The 19,644-nt window shown below is 43.3% G+C and overlaps 2 protein-coding genes across 6 annotated transcripts; one reads left to right on the forward strand and one right to left on the reverse strand.

Annotated features, from left to right (window-relative positions):
* The first annotated feature begins 21 nt into the window (after window positions 1-21).
* On the forward strand, window positions 22-3,778 carry GON7 (GON7 subunit of KEOPS complex). 2 transcript variants are annotated; one of them, XM_041757683.1, is made up of 2 exons: window positions 22-290; window positions 2,903-3,778. In XM_041757683.1, the coding sequence occupies exons 1-2, from the start codon at window positions 86-88 to the stop codon at window positions 2,995-2,997; spliced, it is 300 nt and encodes a 99-aa protein (XP_041613617.1). In that variant the 5' UTR covers window positions 22-85; the 3' UTR covers window positions 2,998-3,778. The 2 variants fall into 2 exon arrangements, 1 of the variants encoding a protein (XP_041613617.1); XR_005988237.1 differs by having other exon boundaries at window positions 148-305.
* A 9,801-nt stretch (window positions 3,779-13,579) lies between these two features.
* On the reverse strand, window positions 13,580-16,645 carry TMEM251 (transmembrane protein 251). 4 transcript variants are annotated; one of them, XM_041759549.1, is made up of 3 exons: window positions 16,519-16,645; window positions 16,357-16,488; window positions 13,580-15,028 (listed from the first exon to the last, which is right to left on the reverse strand). In XM_041759549.1, the coding sequence occupies exons 2-3, from the start codon at window positions 16,425-16,427 to the stop codon at window positions 14,617-14,619; spliced, it is 483 nt and encodes a 160-aa protein (XP_041615483.1). In that variant the 5' UTR covers window positions 16,428-16,488; window positions 16,519-16,645; the 3' UTR covers window positions 13,580-14,616. The 4 variants fall into 4 exon arrangements, with proteins under 4 accessions (XP_041615483.1, XP_041615485.1, XP_041615484.1 ...); XM_041759551.1 differs by lacking the exons at window positions 16,357-16,488; window positions 16,519-16,645 and adding an exon at window positions 15,932-16,045; XM_041759550.1 differs by lacking the exons at window positions 16,357-16,488; window positions 16,519-16,645 and adding an exon at window positions 15,897-15,934.
* Between the last annotated feature and the right edge of the window lie 2,999 nt (window positions 16,646-19,644).

Raw genomic sequence — 19,644 nt, forward strand, 5'->3', positions numbered from 1 at the left:
CCTGCGCGCCTGCGCACGCCGCGCGCCGGTTTCCGCTTCCGGGTGGCGCTTCTCGGTCGCTGGCTGTGGAAGCTCTGCGGTCGTCATGGAGCTGCTGGGCGAGTACGTCGGGCTGGATGGGCAGCAGCGGCTGTTGCGGGTGCCCTGTGAGGCGCCGGCCGACGCTGACCCTTTCCAGGGCCTGTTGTCGGGCGTGGCCCAGATGAGAGAGCTGGTGGCCGAGCTTTTCGACCCCTTGGTACAGCAGGAAGCGCAAGACCGGGAGGCGGCGGCTGCGGAAGAGGCGGACGGTGAGCCCTGAGAAGGTGCAGGAGCGGCGGGGGGCGGGGCAGGGGGCCCTGGGGGAGGGGGCGGCCTGGGGAAAGTGAGCCTCGGGGAAGGAGGAATCCAGCTAAACGTCGTTGGCACTAGGGCAGCGCGGGTGGCTCAGCGGTTTAGCGCCGCCTCCGGCCCAGGGCGTGACCCTGGAGACTCGGGATCGAGGCCTACGTCGGGCTCCCTGCACGGAGCCTGCTTCTCCCTCTGCCTGTCTCGCTCTGCGTCTCTCATGCATAAATAAAATATTTTAAAAAGTTAGAAAAAAATCGTTGGCACTTAACCGCCATATTATCTGGTCTCCTCCTACTTAAGCGTTTTCACGACTCTTTCCATCTGTATCACAATAAACGTGCCAAATGCCTTCTCCTCTGTGCCGGGCACTGGGCTGTGCTCTGGAGTTAGAATGAGGTGAATGCCACGCAGTTCTTTGTGGAACTCTCAGGCTGGTGGGAGTTAGACAAGCGAACACTCACTACAGATTGGAAGTATGACCCCGGGGCCCTCCAGCTATTGAAAAGAGGACCCAGGAAGGCTTCAGAGACGGCATGACTTCTGAGCTGCGTGTTGAAGGATGAAAACGAGCGTTATCACCGGGGGTGAAATTACAGACCAGTTAGACTGCCAACCATCGCACAATAGGTTCTGAAGATTTCAGTTGAAGGAATCAACTCCCCTCCTAACTCCCAGGGACTCGTTTCCCATATCCCATTTTATTTTATTTTTGAGATTATCTTTATTTATTCATGAGAGACACAGAGAGGCAGAGACACAGGCAGAGGGACAAGCAGGCTCCATGCAGGGAGCCCGATGCGGGACTCGATCCCAGGACCCTGGGATCACGCCCTGAGCGACGGCAGGTACTCAACCGCTGAGCCACCCGGGTGTCCCCCCAGATCACATTTTAGAAAGTACAATTTGAAAGGAGAAATATGAAAGTTAAGTGAATAGAAAAAGAGGTAGGTACACTTTCTGACCCAACCTGAAGAACCTAAGAATTAATTATTGGAGTCAGGACTTAACTCCTCTAAAGAGGGTCTTAAACTGCCATGCCATCTTGTTTACATCGTGATAGTTCCAGATAATGTGAACTCAGACCATTACACTGAGTTCTATATTGGTTCCATGAATTGTTAATTGGGTGTTGCCACATGGGTTGAAAGTGAAATCCTGGCCAGCCCTGGTGGCTCAGCAGTTTAGCGCTGCCTTCAGCCCAGGGCGTGTGATCCTGGAGACTCCAGATCGAGTCCCACATTCCCCCTGCATGGAGCCTGCTTCTCCCTCCTCCTGTGTCTCTGCCTCTCTCTCTCTCTCTCTCTCTCTCTCTCTCTCTCTGTCTCTCATGAATAAATAAATAAAATCTCAAAAAAAAATGAAATCCTATTTCTTGGCTCCAGAATTACTTCTCTCTGTTGCAAATGTTATTGGAATAGGATGAGTGTAGCTAGAAACCATTTTTCTTCCTCCCTCCCTCCTCCTCTTTCTCTCTCTCTCTCTCTCTCTCTCTCTCTTTTAGAGATTTTATTTATTTAACAGGGAATGAGAGAGAGCACAGGCAGGCAGAGGGAGAGAGAGAGAAGTCGACTCCCTGCGGAGCTGGGAGCCTGATGCAGGGCCTGATCCCAGGACCTGGACATCATGACCTGAGCCAAAGGCAGACAGTTAACCAGCTGAGCCACCCAGGTGCCCCCAGCTAGAACCATTTCTTAAAATATCATTACTTATCAGAAAAATGACCTATTAATGGCAGGTCAGTAGTATCTTTGTATTGGAGGACATGTTTTTGTATATTAAATGAAGACCTCATAAAGCTTAGGTTGGGGGCACCTGGATGGCTCAGTGGCTGAGTGTCTGCCAATAAACAATACAACGTGAATGAGCCTCAAAAACATGTTGAGTGCAGGAAGGCAGACAAAAAGGCCACATGTCTTATGATTCAATTTATATGAAATATCCAGAATAGACAAATCTCTGGAGATAGAAAGTAGATTACAGGTTGCCAAGGGAAATGGGAAGTGATTGTTAATGGGTGTGGGATTTCTTTCTAGGATGATAAAAATGTTCCAGAATTAAATAGTGGTGACAGTTGCTGAACCTAGGGAATATACTACAAATCAATAAATTGGACACTTTAAAAGAGTGAATTTTGCAGTATGTGAATTACATCTCCAAAAAAAGTGATACGTAGGATTTAATTTATGTATGTATGTATGTATTTATTTATTTATTATTATTTTAAAGATTTATTTATTCATGAGAGACACAGAGAGAAAGAGAGGCAGAGACACAAGCAGAGGGAGAAGCAGGCTCCTTGCAGGGAGCCTGACGTGGGACTCAATCCCAGGTCTCCAGGGTCACACCCTGGGCTGAAGGCGGCGCTAAACCGCTGAGCCATCCAGGCTGCCCGATACATAAGATTTTAAACACCAAAATTCTTGAAATCTTTTTATCCGTACACTTTGAATCTGATGTATGTATGATTTTATTAATCCTTAAAAGTGAAATGGTCTCATTATCAACCATTTTAGCAATCTGTTTCTTTGAGCTACTGAACATATTGTCATACAACAAATGTTTATTTTAAAAGGTGATGATGAAGATGATGCAGAAGATGAAAATAACATTGATAACAGAACTAACTCAGATGGACCATCTGCAAAACGGCCCAAACCACCATCTTAACAGTACTTTTATGAAATTTTAAAGACTGCGACTATATCTGAATTATCACACACTGACATTAGGAAAGACTTGTGCTCTGGTTTGGAAAAGCATTTGTTTTATTCCCCTAGGACAGTGTGTCAAAGAAAAAATTGTTTCTTTCCAGCAAAGAGATAAAATAAGTGTTTAGAAATTAATCTGTCGTCTTGCGTGAGAAATTTCAGACAGTGGAAATAAAATACAATACTCAATGATGTATAAAATCCTCTAAGTTGGCAACTGAATTTTTATTATTGTTTTCTACTTTTTAAATAGCTACTGAATTGTGTGATCTTTTGGCTTCTGCTTGTTATTAAAAGTACTTGTCAGGATCTTAGTAACATTTCAAAGAGCCATGTGACATGAGCAAGTGGTGAAAATCGGATATTAAATTTGAGAATGGCAGTTCTGTGTAAGAAGAAGGAAAACAGGAAGAGAGAGAAGTACTGAAGAAGGAAATGAGGCCTTGAGAGAGACCCAAGGAAACCTGGAACCCACACTCAAACCAATAAACAGACACCCAGAGATAATATCACTCAACAAATATGTATTTAACTTCTACCTTAAGAGAACAAAGTTGGGTGTGCTTTTATGCTGTAACATGTTATATATATATAAGCATGTTATGTATATAAACACAAATATAAGTCTTTAAACCATCGATATTGACTATAACTTAAGATATTCTCATCCTGTATCTATGCTTTGATTTTGTTTACTGAAGTACTATTGAATCCTTTAAAATACATATATATTTCTAAAATGCGTATGTGTTTTCCTTTTCTGCTTGTCAGTGGGACCAAGGCATTTATTATTTACTGTGCATGTTTCCTGATTCATTTAGATCGCAAAGAAATCAAGTGGCATGTGCCTAAGGAAATGCAAATAGTTACAGAATTTTAGAGCTGGAAGTAACCTTACAGATTATATGATTCATTTCTGAGGTGAATTGAATCTTGAAATAGATGTTGGCCCTGAATTTGAGCTAACCATTGGCAGAGCTGGGTCGTACACATAGCCTTTAAAAGATTACCAAAAGAAAAAAAAAAGATTACCATAGTACTTTCCCAGGTACACATTCTGAAATCTATAGCTTACAAAGTACATGCTATTGAGGAAACTGAACTTAGGTACCTTTTCTTATCTTTAAAGTATTGTTTTACATCAGCCTTCCACTAAGTGCTCTTATGTAATCAAAATACCAACTAGAAAAGTTTTATAAATAGAAGTTTCCTTGTTTAGTTTGTGATAATGTCTCTAATGTTGGCACTTTGACTCAGTTATTGACATAATTGTTTTCTTCATACAATCCTTAAAAAAAATCTACCAACAACAACAAAAAAAAATCTACCAACATTGTTAAAATAGTTCATATATATATTTTTTTAGATTTTTTCTTTTTTAAAAGTTTATTATTATTTTTTTTTAGTAACCTCCACACCCAACGTGGGGCTCAGACTCATGGCCCTGAGATCAATAGTCATATGATCTTCTAAGTCAGCCAGGTGCCCCTAAAATAGTTCATATTTGGGGGTACCTGGGTGGCTTAGTGGTTGAGCATCTGCCTTTGGCTCAGGTTGTAATCCTGGGGAATAAATAAAATCTTAAAAAAAATTGTTCATATTTTTGAAGTAATAGCTGAACTTTGCTCCTGAATATTGTTCCCTTCTTTGTTTAGTAAATATATTTATAAAGAAGAAACTTCAAGATATTTGAGCTTGTGGTCCAGTGCTTTAAGGTCTGGGTTATAGGTTTGATCTTTTCCTTAATTTTAATACTGATTCTAACTCTATTACTGTCTTCTTCATAAGTGAGCTACATATGTGACAAATATCAGTGTGAAGGACCAGTATAGAAGAAATGCCTTGCCAGGTTTTCTAATCTGCCTTCTAAGGGTACAAACATAAGCCACAGGTAAGCAGGAGAGTTAATCTGAATTTCTTCTGAATTTACTTTTGTAAAGGAAAGTCAGCCTCACAATACTAGCTAAAAATAAGCTTGACACTAGACTTAGTTAAGTAATCTTTTAAAATTTGAGACATGGAGTGTAGAGTGTGAAATACATGGATATATGCAACATAATGGTTTTTCTTGAAGTGCTTTTGGGTTACATTAAGAAATATGTATTTTTTTTTTTTTTAAGATTTTGTTTATTTGAGAGCACAAGCAGGGAGAGTTGCAGGCAGGAGGGGGAGAGGGAGAAACAGACTCCCCACTGTGTGAGGAGCCTGATGCAGGGGCTCCACCCCAGGACCCTGGGATCATGACCTGAACCAAAGGCAGATGTTTGAGCCACCCAGGTGCCCCTAGAATCAAGATTTTTAATGTAAAAAATAAAACACAAAAGTATTAAAATGGAGTAATAGTTTTCACAGTCTCAGAGTAAGGAAAGTTTCCTAAGCAAGATTTTTTTTAAATCCAGAAACGATAATAGAAGAGATTGGTTAATATGACTATACCATAATGAAAAACAGAACATTCTATAAGGTTGAAATACAAAGAGGGAAAAGGGGCAGCCCAGGTGGCTCAGCGGTTTAGTGCAGCCTTCAGCCCAGGGCATGATCCTGGAGACCTGGGATCAAGTCCCACATCAGGCTCCCTGCATGCAGCTTGCTTCTCCCTCTGCCTGTGTCTCTGCCTCTCTCCCCCTCTGTGTGTGTGTGTGTCTCTCATGAATAAATAAATAAAATCTTTAAAAAGAGAGGGAAAAGGTATTTTGTATTTTCAGAATAAATGACTAAGAATTATTGCCTTTTACCAGTCAGACCATAGAAGTGGACAAAGGAAGGGGATAGGGAGATCACAAGAAAAATACACATGACTTTTAAATGAAAAAAGATGCTACTTCAATAAAATGAATACCACTTTTTACTTTTCAGACTGAAAGATCAAAAGTTTTGATGCAATATTGAGCTGGAAAGGACTTGAGGGTTATGTAGTACTGATGGTGAGAGTGATCTGGTATAAGCTCTTTGAAAGTCAAGTTGACACTTCTGTCAAAATGTTAGATGTACTGTTCTTTGAGCAATTTCACTTAGAGAAATTTATCCAGTGATAACAGAACACATGTGCACAGATCTATAGCACTATTCATTGTAGCATTTATTCTAGGTATTACTACTGTAAAGAACCTAAGTGTCCGTTCACAGAAGACTCTAGTTAATTAAATAAAAATAGAAGATTAATACAATAATTTTGTGCAGCCATTATAAAAGACCAAAGTATAGCTCTGTGTGTTAGAGACCAATCTCTAAAATATAATGTTAAATGAAAACTAGCAAGATACAGACTAGTGTGTTGAATGCTACTATTGGAGAATAGATACATATGTGGTATCTAAAAGGATAGCCAGACTGCTGCTGAGCAGAGAGAGTTGGGTTGAGAATAAGAGGGGGGATATTCTTAAAGTGAGAACAAGAACACTCTTGTTCTCTTTGCATTTAACATATTTTGGAAGCACCTGGGTGGCTCAATGGTTGGGCATCTGCCTTTGGCTCAGGTCATGATCCCGGGGTTGTGGGATCAAATCCTGCATCCAGCTTCCCATAGGGAGCCTGCCTCTTCCTCTGCCTCTTCCTTTGTCTCTTCCTCTCTCTGTGTGTCTCTCATGGACAAATAAAATCTTTTTAAAAAGTAAGCATATTTTGTATTTTTCTATACAAATACAGAAAAGGTTACTGTTCCTGCAAAGTTACTGAAACTATCTAAACACTTTTTTTTAAAGCTGTATACTCAACATGAGGCTCAAACTCATGACCCGGAGATCAAGAGTCACATGCTCTACTGACTGAGCCAGGCCGGTGGCCCAATTTTTTATTTTAAAAAGTCATGCTTTACATTTAATAAGGGCAGACCAGCCAAATGAATAGTTTAAAACATTTGTCATGTGAGTAATTCAGGGCAAAAATTAGCTAATCTAGACTTAAAAAAATCAAAACAGGAGTGCCTGGATGGCTCAATCAATTAAGCATCTGACTGGATTTTGGCTCAGGTCATGAGACTGAGCCCCAGGTTGGGCTCTTTGCTGGGCATGGAGCCTGCTTATGATTCTCTCTTTTCCTCTCCCTCTCCAAAAAAAAACACAAAACACAAAAAACAGCTGGGGTGCCTGGGTGGCTCTTTGGTTAAGCGGCCAACTCCTTGATTTTGGCTCAGGCCATGATCTCAGGGTCATGGGCTCCACGCTTAGTGCAGAGTCTGCTTGAAATTCTCTCCCTCTCCCTCTGCCCTCCCCCACTCCCTGGCTTATGCATGTGCATACTCTCTCTCTCTCAAAAAATCTTTTAAAAGAAATCCACATTTCCCATATGACTACTACTCTGTCGAAAAGGGAGAACATGACCTCTAAGGAGATTAAGAAACTGAGCTAACGTTTAAAAAAAAGGGAGGAGGGGTTTCTAAAACTGATGTGCCTAGCTTTCACCTTGAAAAAAATGCCCTCTACCCAGTGCATTATTCTCAAAATATAAAATGAATTTAACAGTGTTGCCGTAACTATTCCAGTTCTCAGGTGACCTTTAGGATCAGAATTGCCCTATTTAAAGACATGGCCCAGAAAACAGTGAATGCTGGAATGTAAGCCTCTATTTAAATTTTTAAAATTTATTTATGATAGTCACACACAGAGAGAGAGAGGCGCAGAGACATAGGCAGAGGGAGAAGCAGGCTCCATGCACCGGGAGCCCGACGTGGGATTCAATCCCGGGTCTCCAGGATCGCGCCCTGGGCCAAAGGCAGGCGCTAAACCGCTGCGCCACCTGGGGTTCCCTATTTAAATTTTTTTTTAAAGTAGCAGCTCACATTGGGGCAGCAGCAAGGCCATTGAGGTACAGTTTTATTTTTATTTTATTTTTTTAATGTTTGTGGGTTTTTTTAAGGATTTATTTATTTATTTAATTTATTTATGATAGACATAGAGAGAGGCAGAGACACAGGCAGAGGAATAAGCAGGCTCCATGCTGGAAGCTCGATGCGGGACTCCATCCCGGGACTCCAGGATTGAGCCCTGGGCCAAAGGCAGGCGCTAAACCAGTGAGCCATCCAGGGATCCCCCGGGGTACAGTTTTAAATAGAAATTTACTCCAATGCAAAAAGAAAAACAAATTTACTCCAATACTCAAAATTATGCTGGAAAGACTTGTCTTCTTTTTAAAATTTTATTTATTCATGAGAGACACAAAGAGGGAGGCATAGGGAGAAGCAGGCTCCATGCAGGGAGCCCAATGCGGACTTGATCCCACGACCACGGGTTCACGACCAAAGGCAGATGCTCAACTGCTGAAGCCACTCAGGTGTCCCTAACTTGTAAAACATGTTACCACTTTAAATGAGTGATTTACAGGCCCAAGGTATTGCCTTAAACAGCAGAGTACTGCAGTTGTGTGCTGTAGCTCTAAGAGGTTGGCATGACACTTGATGCATATGTTAGGGGTTTAGAAAACTTATCTTAAAGATCGTAACTTGAGAATTGCTCAAGGCTGTAACCACCACTTGTTTGTGAATGTGGTTCATGTATTTTTCTGCATGAATGAGAAAAAACCCAGGACAACCAACATCACAACCATTGGCAAAAATAAATGGACTCATTTTAAATCTTGGCCTCAGAATATATCACTACATGCTGAAACTTGAGAAAGCTTAACCACTAAACTTGAACATGTGAAAGATTAGGCTATGCACTTAGAAAATGTTATCTTTAACCTTTATTCTCTCTGGAGAGCAAGCTAGATTGTTTTGCAGTCTAATGAAAGAGGTATCCAGTGGCAATAAGAATCACTCATGGGAGAATTAATTATGAGCACCTATGTGCCAGGCACTGTCCTAGGCATGGGGTGTACAACAGTGAATAGACAAAATCGCTGCACTCGTGGAGTTTAGATTCTTTTTTTTTTTTTTTAAGATTTTATTTATTTATTCATGAGAGACACAGGTAGAGGGAGAAGCAGGCACCCTGCGGGGAGCCCAGTGTAGGACTCGATCCCGGGACCCCGAGGTCACACCCTGAGTCGAAGGTAGACATTCAACCGCTGAGCCACCCAGGCATCCTGGAGTTTAGATTCTGACAAAATGTGTAAAGTGTCACATGACGGTAAGTGCTGTGGAGAAAAACAGGGAAGGAGAATAATTTAAAATAGCTGGTCAGAGGCAGCCTCGTGAAACTTGACAACTGAACAGAGGTCTGAAGATGTGATCAAGCAGGCCAGGGCTGAGCACTCAAACAGAAGGTCCGTGCAGTGTAGAAGTCCTGAAACAGGCTTTTCTGGCGTGTTCTAGAATCAGCAGGAAGATCAGTGTGGCTAGAGTGGAGTGAGGGATGGAAAGTGGTAAAAAACGAAAATTGTCGAGGGCCACTTATTCAGGACTTTGTAAGCCATGTTAACTTTGCCTTTTATTCTCAGAAGGGAAGCAAATAGGAGGGTTTTTTTGAGAGGAGTAACATTTTAAAAGAATCCCTTGCCACTTGTCTGATAGAGCTTAAAGGGGCCTTAATCAGATTTTGGTGGGTAGAGAGGTGAGGAGCTTGGTTTAGGACAGGTTAAATCTCAGATTCCTGGCAAGACATCTTAGTAAATATCAAATAGGTGGTTGAATATCCAAGTCTGGAGCTCAGGAGAGACTCAAGGTAGTAACATAAATGTGGGCACTTAAAGCCATGAACCTGGATAGGATGAGCAAGGGGAATAGGTATAGAAATGAGAACTGGGGGATGTCAACATTCACAAGCTGGGCACAGCCCACAGAGAGGAACCAGCAAAGGAGACAGGAAAAGCTAGTGAGGAAGAAGGCAAACCAGGAGAGTGTCTAGAAGTGGGGTAACATCTGGTAGCTGCTAACCGCATGTGGCTATTTGAACCAATTAAAAATTAAAATTCAGTTCCTTAGTCACACTAGCTGCATCTCAAGGGCTCATTTCATGTAGCTAGTGGCTACTGATTTGGACAGTACAGATAGATATCAAACATTTCCATCATCACTAAAGCCCTACTGGGGAGTACTGGTCTGGAAACCAACTGAGGAAACTGTCTCAAGGAGGGTATCAAAAACGACTAATGAGGCTACTGAGCCTTGACCACTGGGGTTTAGTTGGGTGCAAGTGACCAGGGACCTCTTGACAAGAGAGCAGTTTTGGTAGAGTGGAAGGAAAAAGACTGATAGAAGTATGTTCAAGATCATCTGTAGGAAAAAAAAAAATCATCTGTAGGAGAGGAACTAGAACTAGAAAACACACTTTTCCTTGACCTTGGGCTCTGGCAGGCAGCTAGCTATCTGTATGGTCACGTCCACGCTGACACTGCTCCTAGACTAGAGGGCCCGACAGGCCCAGCATGGAGCTCCCGGTGCTCCAGATCATCTCACACTGCCCTAGGAACAGATCAGGACCATGACTATCACCAGAGGACTCACCTCTTGCTTTGTTTTCTCCTGCCATGGGGCTGGGTCTTGTCACATTTGGAGAGCTACAGGAAGCAGGAGTGAAGGGGACTGTCCTCTCCTTCACCTTGTGACTTGATCATGCTTTGTCCTGGTCATACCTGAATTCTTAGCTGGCCTCCTAGGATCATGGCCTTCAATTACAGTGACCTCTTCTACAGTCACGACATCTTTATTTCTCCATAGTGATATCCTGGGACCACATATATCACTTTATAAGGTCCCACTCTGTAGGGCCCTGCTTGTAACAATAAAGTCTATTTAAGCCTCAAAAACAAATAAACAAACAAACAAACATACAGACATCTCTCTAAAGATTTGCAATTCAAATAGCTGGGTGAGCTTGCTGCAAAATATTTGTTGAAGCTGCTCCAAAGACAAACAAACACAGCTGAGATGACAAATAGTTCAATCTTTATGGTACATAAAAATCCATGGCCCAGTGATTCTCAACCAATGATTCCAAAGCAATCATGTGAAGAGCTCTAAAAACACAATTGGCCTCTTCTCCCCTCCCAGAGATTGATAAAATTGGGAAGGGACCTTGGCATTATGTGAGGAGTTTTGCTTTTTCATTTGGATTATTCTATGATACAGCTCTAGTTCAAGACCTATGCACTGTCTTAGACCAAAACGAAAATACTAATGCAGGATTCCCAATCATGGTCCAGAACTTGATGGAACTTTACAAATATGTTGGAGAATTTATAAAGTGATGGCACATGCTTGATCCAAAAGTGAATCATGCGGTATTGTAGTAAGCTTTCTAACAGTGTTTTGGAGATTGAGATTATTAAGTCCTCAAGAAGGAAATCAACACTAGATAATAAAGACTATAACACTTCCCATTGTGAACAGACATACCAGTTTGATTATTGTATGTGTGCAATTACTCTCATAGGAGTGCTTTATCTGAGGATTACCCAAAGAAAAGCTTTTTATTAATTATAAAAGCTTTGAAATAGAATAAAAAATTCTAAACTTAGGAAATCATATTTTTTACTTTAAATCTGGTAGCATCTAAGGGTGCTACCCAGGCCACCTTAAGGTGGCACCCTTAGATGCTACCAGTCGGTTAAATGTCCAACTCTTGATTTTGGCTCAGGTCATGATCTCAGGGTCATGAGATCAGGCCCCATGTTGGGCTCATTGTGGCATCAGCTTGAGGTCTCTCCCTCTCCTGTGCCGCCCCCCCAAAAATTTTTTTAAAAAACGGTGGCATCTTTAAAACTAGAAGTTACATGGTGACTCCATGAATTAGATGTTTCTCCGATTTAGTTGCCTATTCTCTATCCTCGCACTTTTTTTTTTTTTTTAAGATTTCATTTATTTATTCATGAGAGACACAGAGAGACAGAGACATAGGCAGAGGGAGAGGCAGCCTCCCCACAGGGAGCCTGATGCAGGACTCAATCCTGGGCATTTTCCATGAAAAACACAACAGGCTTTATTTCAGATGTGGTTGCAAGTAAGGTGACTTATTAAGCAACTAGGGTACATAATTATTTTTCTCATTTCTAGAAGCAGATATTATTGACTAGTATGGGTACTAGGATGCTTGTCCTTTCCCTGAAATCCCTAAAGAATTTCCTGTATTTGCCATTTATCTAATCCTGTACTCACTGCTTATTGTACTATGATGTGCATTTGAAATAAATAACCTGACGTAATACACGGGTCTCCTCTCCACCAGCTTAATCTCCCCCTCAATCTAACAGAGCTAGATTAACCTGCAATCTGAAACCTAATAATTTTATTTGGAAATACTGAATTACTCCCACTCTACTTCTTTTTTAAAAAATTTATTTATTTGAGAAAGAGAACACAAGTGGTAGAGAGTGAGAAGCAGGCTCCCTGCTCTGCCTGCTTCATCCCAGGACCCTGGGATCATGTGGGCCTCCATCCCAGGACCCTGGGATCATGACCTGAGCCAAAGCAGATGCCTAACTGACTGAGCCACCCAGAGGCCCCTATTTTAATATTTTTACTACCAAAGCAATCTGGTCTTGAAAACTAGAAATGGACCAAGCACTTACTTATCAGCAAATCTCAAAATGCTAGAATTTGAAGTATAAAAGATAAAAAAGTCCACTTCAGTAAAAAGGAATTACTACTTTATAAGACAAATGACAAACTCAAAAACCTTGCATTATATCAAGCATTTATGAAATGAAAAAACTGAAATAATTCTCTTAAATCATTTTTAAAATACACTACCTCAAGAGTAATCAAATCAAGCAAGAAAACTCAGTGATTTTCCTCAAATTATCCTTTTTTTTTTTTCTTCTGAGAAGCAGTATAATGGAGTAATAGAGCTAGAGATCTGAAGCCAGACATGGATTCAAATCCTGACTCTTCCATGTCCTTGTTGTGTGACTATAGGCAAGCTAATTCCTGTGCTTCCTCTTCTGTAAAATGGCACTAGCAGCAGCACGAACCTCCCCACAGGCCTGTTTTGAAAAATGTAAATCACTCAGAACACAGTGCCTGCAATGTGCATACTACTAGTTAAGTACTCAAAAGATGCCAAGTGATTTGGTTATCTGACCCTCACAGAAACGGTATTTCAAACTGCTGCCTACTTTGGAGATTCAGTGTATTATAGCAAAAGATAGATCATTTCAGTCTCTAGCCCCCTGGAAGAAGTGAAGGGAAAGTGAGATTGGTTACCTGGAGAAGGACCTGATCTTGCTGCTTTTGAGTTACAAAGGTACCTGCTCCATCTTTCAAGTAAAGCTTGCTGTGAAATGTTCAGCCTTCCATTCTAGTCAAATCAGACTTAAATGCTGAGGTTGTTAAAACACTTCAATTTTCAATAGCTCCTATGAATTGAGAAAAACCTTTAAGTAATGCCATTTCCATTCTTTGGCATGGCTAGGCAGACAATATCCTGAAATATGTCATTTGTGAGAAGCACTACAACTCAGTGGTTAGGAACAAAGGTATCAGATGCCTCTGGCTCTGCTGCTCACCAGGTGTGTGACCTTAACAGGCAAGTTACTTAACTTCTTTACCTCAGTGTCCTTATCTATAAAATCTGGATAATAATTGTTTTCTTAGGGTTTCTGAGAGGATTAAAGGAGTTCATTCATGTAAACCTCTTAGAACAGGACCCGAAAGAATAAGCACCGAAAAAGGTTATGATTATTATTAAAATCCATCAGTGTAAAACATTTCCTTGGTGTTAATGACATTAACTGTATAAAAAATACATCTTGATCTCACCCAGAAAAAAAAAAATCCTAAAATCTGGTATTTCCATGTTTTAGTTAATTGTATTGGTACCAGACATGAGGTAGTAAGTACAGAAGCAAAGGAAGAAGTACAATGATCACATCTTTATGCAATTAACCTGTTGCCTGAAGACCGGAAGACTGGACCTTAGGCCAGAAAAGAAAATCAGAAGGATGATGACTTGGTAATATTTTAGAGGAGTGTCACACATCTGACAAGGACCAGACTAAATATTTTAACTGAATACCTCGTTTCCATCTTCTCTATGTAAGATTTCTCAACTTTCAAACATTTACTTTCTTCCCAAGTAATCTTTTAAAAAACTAGTAGCATTAATAATGCTGACAGTGCCAGCAGCATTACCAAAAGGAAGCACAACCTTTGCTTATCAAGACAGCCATCACCTCAATAATTTTATACCAATTTCTCACAAACTGACAGTAAGCAAGCATAAATAGTTGGCCTAGTTACAACAGGTTGAAGTGGTGTTTTAGCCTGAAGAATTTTAAAGCAAGCCAAGTAATTGTATAAAATTTAAATTTTATGACCATGTTTGGACCTTTTTTACATTAAGCACAATGGAAATGTTCATATTCATTTTTCCCCATAGGAAAAATTTCTGAATCATCACTATGTTGCACAGTAGAATAAAAATAGGAGTTCAGGTACTTATTCAAGTTTCTAAAGAATGCAAATAACAGACACGATTTTACTTCCAAAATCTGAAGTCATCAACATGATTTTGTAGTACTGTATCTCGGGCTTCACTTAAAAATTCATTATTATTCAGATAAAGACAGCCCCCTAGTCACACTTTTTAGAAAGCCGCTGTCCCACCACAACTTCCTGAGGTCTGCAAAGAAACTGCAGTCTTGTGATCGGGCTCCATATGGTACTGGCAGTTTTTTAACTGTAATGAAAAAATGGTGACTGATTTTACGTGTCAATCAGTTGTAGTCTGCTGATCTGATTAGAAGCCTTGACAAATGCCTGGTGGCGATTGCAAATAACTGCCAAGCATATGGGGATAATACAGTAGCCCACTGTTTTGGGGTCAGCTCTCGTACAAGAATAAAGGAACAAAAACATTTGTAAGTAAGGTATCAGAAAAATAACTGTCCAAAACCAAAAAGGCAGGGAGAGTAAGCGAGCTTTCAAGGAGTGTGTCCATGTGGTTCCTTCAAGGGGCTCCTCCGGGTGCTGCTGAATGTGTTCCAAGGCCAGCCTGTTGTAAGTCTCATTGATTTCAAAAACATAGTAAAACGCTCCTGCGCTTGCTAACAAATACAATCCCACTCCAATCCATCCCATCCTCTGGCGGAAGTTCATCATTCTCCATGCTCTGTGCCTTCACATTAAGAAGAAAAAAAAAAAAAAAAAAGTTAGGGTGTAGTAAATGGTGTCAGGGCAACTATTCCCCATTAATGCATTTAAGCTGGGAAATAACTAAATCGACATTTACTAAGAAATGTAAACAACTCACAGCTTGTTTTAGGTAACAGTTATGAAAAAGTGAAGTTTCAGTATATATATATATATATATATATATATATATATAGACAGTGCTTTTTATGTGAATCCCACAGAATAGACCAATCACCGAACATCCGGCTGAAACAGGTCCAGCACACGTTCCCGTGAGGAATTGGAACTAAACTGGTTTCCTCAGGAAGACTTCGCTCCTACAGTCCCAGTAGTTTCTGACTGAACAGCCCTGTTTTGGACGGGAACGCTCGATGCTGCAAGTCAAACCAAAGTCGGAGCCCCCACGGTAAGACCGCAACTCTTAAACACTTACAGTGGTCCCGAAAATCTTCCTGTCCCCACGGCAAGCGTTAAAGAGTCACTCAGTTCTGAATAATCGGGTGGTTTTGGCATTTCAGAGAAAGCCACCCTAAGAGAAATCCCCGGGGTCACCGGCTGGGAGACACGGGAGCGCGGCCGGCCCGGAGCACAAGCTAATTGTGATTAAGCACAGCGTGACCGCGCCAGTCACGCGGCGGCCCGGCCCCTGTGGCGGCGGCGGAGCCCCAGCCGTGTCAGCGGGCCGGGCCCGGAGGCTCCCCAGCCCCCCCGCGGGCCTCCCCGGCAGCCGGCCCCGCCCCCCGCGGCGCCGCAGCGCCGGCGGCCGCGACCAGAGGCGCGCGGGCGGCGCCGGGCCCGGGCCTCTCCGCCTCGCAGCGCCGGGAGCCCGGGGCCGGGCAGCGGCCACCCACCGAGCCTGCAGAGACCGGCAGCTCCCGGATCTCACCTTCCTGTCCCGTTTGGCCCGCCCGCCCGCCGTCCCGGATGCTGCCACAGTCGGGACTTCCGGCTCGGGCCGGAAGCGCGCGCGCTCCGCCCGTCGTGACGCCGGGTCGCCTCCCAGCGCGCGCCCGGCCGGCTCAGGTGGGGACGGGGGCGGAGGCCGCGGGCGTCTTCCCCGGAGCTGCTCGGTCCGGCTCCGCGTCCTCGCCCTGCGCCTCGCGGCGGGCCGCCGTCCGCCCGGTCGCCCTCCGAGTGCGGGGAGGCCGGCCCCCCGCTGCGCCGGCGAGGGGCGCGGGCGCGGACGACTGCACGGCCGAGGGTGAGACGGCCGGGAGGTCGCCCTCCGGGGGGCCTGGCGGGGCGGGGGTCACCGGCCCCCGCCGCTGACCCGACTGCTTGGTGCTCGCAGGCCTCCGACCCGGACCTCACCTGGGGGCTGCGGCGGAGACACGGCGTGGAGTGCGGCGCCACCTGTGCCCCGGCCGGATTAGACTCGACATCCGCTGCTTGGGGCACCGTGACGCGAGGCTGAGGACTGGCGCGGGGGGACGGATGTGCGCCCTCGGAGGGCATCCCCTCGGAGGGCATCCCCCTCCCCACCCCGACCTGTGCCATGGCGGAAAGCGAGGAGGCTCTGCGGGCCGCTGTGGCGCACTTGGGCGAGCACGGACTGCGCGGGAGGATGTTCCGGCGGGACGAGAACAGGAACGTAGCCTTGGTCGGGCTGACCGAGGAGAGACTGACTACTCGTTCTCGGTCCCTAAGGAGATACCCGGAAGAGGGGGTGTCTGGAGAGTGATCTTTAAGCCGCCAGACCTGGATAATGAGTTTTTAAGCAGATTAAATGAATTCTTAGAGGGAGAGGGCACAACGTTGAGTTGACCAGAGCTCTTGGATATGGAAACGACCCTTTTGACCTAGGCCAGAACATGATCCCAGAGATACAGACCCCTATGTTGACACAAGCATTAGAGGGAGCCCTTCAGCCTGTACAAAAAGCTGAGCGTGTTCTCAGGCAGTGAGCCTCCAGAACCAGGAGAAGAAGAATTCGAATCCCGGCAGTTTCTTCATACTCCTCAGATGACGAAGACATGGCAGGTGTCAGATGCAGAGAAAAGAAGGCCATGGCTAGAGAGCCTCAGAGGCCCAGCATTTGATGTTACTCGTTTCCTCAAGATAAACAATCCTTTCGTTACAGTTGCTTAATGCCTGCAGGCTCTTGAGCAGGTGTTTGGGGTTATTGATAATCCTAGGGAATTGCAGATCAAGTATCTGACCACTCATCAGAGAGATGAAGATAAATTGTCTGCTTACCTGCTAAGATTGGAGCCTCTATTACAGAAACTGGTAGAGAGAGGAGCAATTGAGAAAGATGTTGTGAATCAGGCGCACCTAGACCAATTCCTGGCTGCAGCCATCCACGGAACCCTTCGCAGGAAGCTTGCTCTGCCACAGGCCGGCCCAGCCCCTGGCTTACTGATAAAGGATGAAGCAGCAGCTGAGGAGGAGGAGGAGGAGGAGGCCCTTTTTCAGGCAGTATTAGAAGGGCATTTCTCCTGAATCTTAGGCAACCAGGAAGGGGTAGCTGGCAGCAAGCAGAGCATGAAGGTAGAACAGTCAGTGTACTCATGATAGATACTAATCAGTCCCTTCCTTGTGCTGCTGAGGAATTCATTCTGTACAGTTCCCTGTCTAAATCCTTTGTCATTTCTTTTTTTTAAGATTATTTATTTATTTATTCATGAGAGACAGAGAGAGAGAGGCAGAGACACAGGCAGAGGAAGAAGCAGGCTCCCTGCAGGGAGCCCTATGTGGGACTCTATCCTGGATCTCCGGGATCATGCCCTGGGCTGAAGGTGGCACCAAACCACTGAGCCACCCGGGCTGCCCTCCTTTGTCATTTCTGTGCCTATTTAATGTTTCCCAGATGTGTCACAGACTAGGAAGGATGTAGTTCTGCACTAGTATTTATGTATTTAAATTTACGTCTGTGAATTTATCATACAAAATTGTCCAGAGGGTCTGTCACAACATATGTATGATGCTCTGAGAGATGTCAGCTTATGTGATAACAGGTGCAACCATAGGATGTTGGATGTGATGATGTATCATAGATGGTTTTTAGGTGTGTATTGCCCTATATTTATTATCAAAATATGAGCCAGTGGTTAAGATGCTAAGTTATTTTCTGTTTGAATCACAATTGTACTGATTCTGTGCAATCAAAACAAGAGGCAGAATCAAATGCTGAGGCTGATAAGTTTGCAGCTGTCAACTCTAACCCTGGATTTCTGATATATGTCATCAGAACATTCAGTTCTGAATGTCATTCTAATAAGTGTTATAAAATGATCTATGTGAACTTATAAAATAAAGGAATGCTAATAAAATGACCTTCTTAAAATGTCTTATTTATACATCACAATTCCAAGAGATATTTCATTTGAACAGAGGGTTCCAAAAACATAAAACTGAGGGATCCCTGGGTGGTGCAGCGGTTTGGCGCCTACCTTTGGCCCAGGGCACGATCCTGGAGACCCAGGATCGAGTCCCACGTCGGGCTCCCGGTGCATGGAGCCTGCTTCTCCCTCTGCCTATGTCTCTGCCTCTCTCTCTCTCTGTGTGACTATCATAAATAAATAAAAATAAAAAAAAAATAAAACTGAAAACCACTGAGGTCACATAATCTTAGTCCCTTGCATATTTTCCTCTTAGTGACCAGGGGATAGAGAATAGTTCTTTTTCATTTTTTTTTTTTAAGATTTATTTACTTATTTGAGAGAGAAAGAGCCTAACCACGGGGAGGGACGGAGGGGGAGAGAATCTTAAGCAGTCTCCTTGCTGAGCACAGAGCCCAGTGCAAAGCTTAACCCCACAATCATGAGATCATGACCTGAGCCAAAACCAAAAGTTGGATGCTTAACTGGTGAGCCATCCCGGCACCCCTAAGGAGTAGTTTTCTAAGTGAGATTGCTGAAGGGACCTTCTGACATGGGGGAGTGAAAGAAGATCAAACACAAATTAATGCAAGGAGTAGGTCCAAATGCATCAGTGTCGAGTGTGGAAAGTGAAAGGAAAGAAAGAAAGGTTGTATGCTTGTCTATGACAGACTAGAATAAATGAAAGCTTTCCCGTGTACTTTCTCATTGAATCCTCTTAAAAATCTTGCAATATAGGAAAACTCAATTTCTCGCTCATAGAAATGGGCACAGAAAGGTTAAAAAATACTTGTCCAGGGCAAAACAACTAGTAAGCGGCAGGTCCAGAAGTGTATCCTCTGCCCTCCTGCAAGGCCCATAGTCTTCCATTGCCAAAGAAGAGAAGCAATCACAAGGGTATGAGAACCCAACGGCTTCACAAACATGGCAGAAACACAACAGATGTTAACCATATTTCATACCTGTCTTGTATGCGTTAGTGTAGAGTTTGTTATTCTGAATCATTACTACAAACTAGACATTATGAGAAGCAGGGAGTATGAGAACCTGTAAAACCAGGCAGCCAGGAGGTTGGGCATGATTTAATGATTTGGTCCCTAAAAAAAAAAGTTAGTATGAAGAAAGTTTGAAAATTGCGGAAAAGTAAAGTAACGTCTTCCTCTTTAATAAAAATACCCCAAAGGACCAAATTTGGGATATACAAATTTGGTTTAGATTTAAAGGCATTGCAGAGTATTTCTGTTAAGACTGAATATCATGGTTTCATTCTTTATTAAGT

The sequence above is a fragment of the Vulpes lagopus genome, chromosome 6 (genome assembly GCF_018345385.1).
Source record: "Vulpes lagopus strain Blue_001 chromosome 6, ASM1834538v1, whole genome shotgun sequence".
Classification (NCBI taxonomy): Eukaryota; Metazoa; Chordata; class Mammalia; order Carnivora; family Canidae; genus Vulpes; species Vulpes lagopus.

What these genes read in the sequence shown, in the direction of transcription:
- TMEM251 (XM_041759547.1), bottom strand. Translation starts at nt 15,558, where the DNA reads ATGCCAAAACCACCCGATTATTCAGAACTGAGTGACTCTTTAACGCTT. An exon ending in GGAAGATTTTCGGGACCACT is followed by an intron (nt 15,029 to 15,478) that starts GTAAGTGTTTAA and finishes CTTAATGTGAAG; the next exon opens with GCACAGAGCATGGAGAATGA.
- GON7 (XM_041757683.1), top strand. Translation starts at nt 86, where the DNA reads ATGGAGCTGCTGGGCGAGTACGTCGGGCTGGATGGGCAGCAGCGGCTG. An exon ending in GGCTGCGGAAGAGGCGGACG is followed by an intron (nt 291 to 2,902) that starts GTGAGCCCTGAG and finishes TTATTTTAAAAG; the next exon opens with GTGATGATGAAGATGATGCA.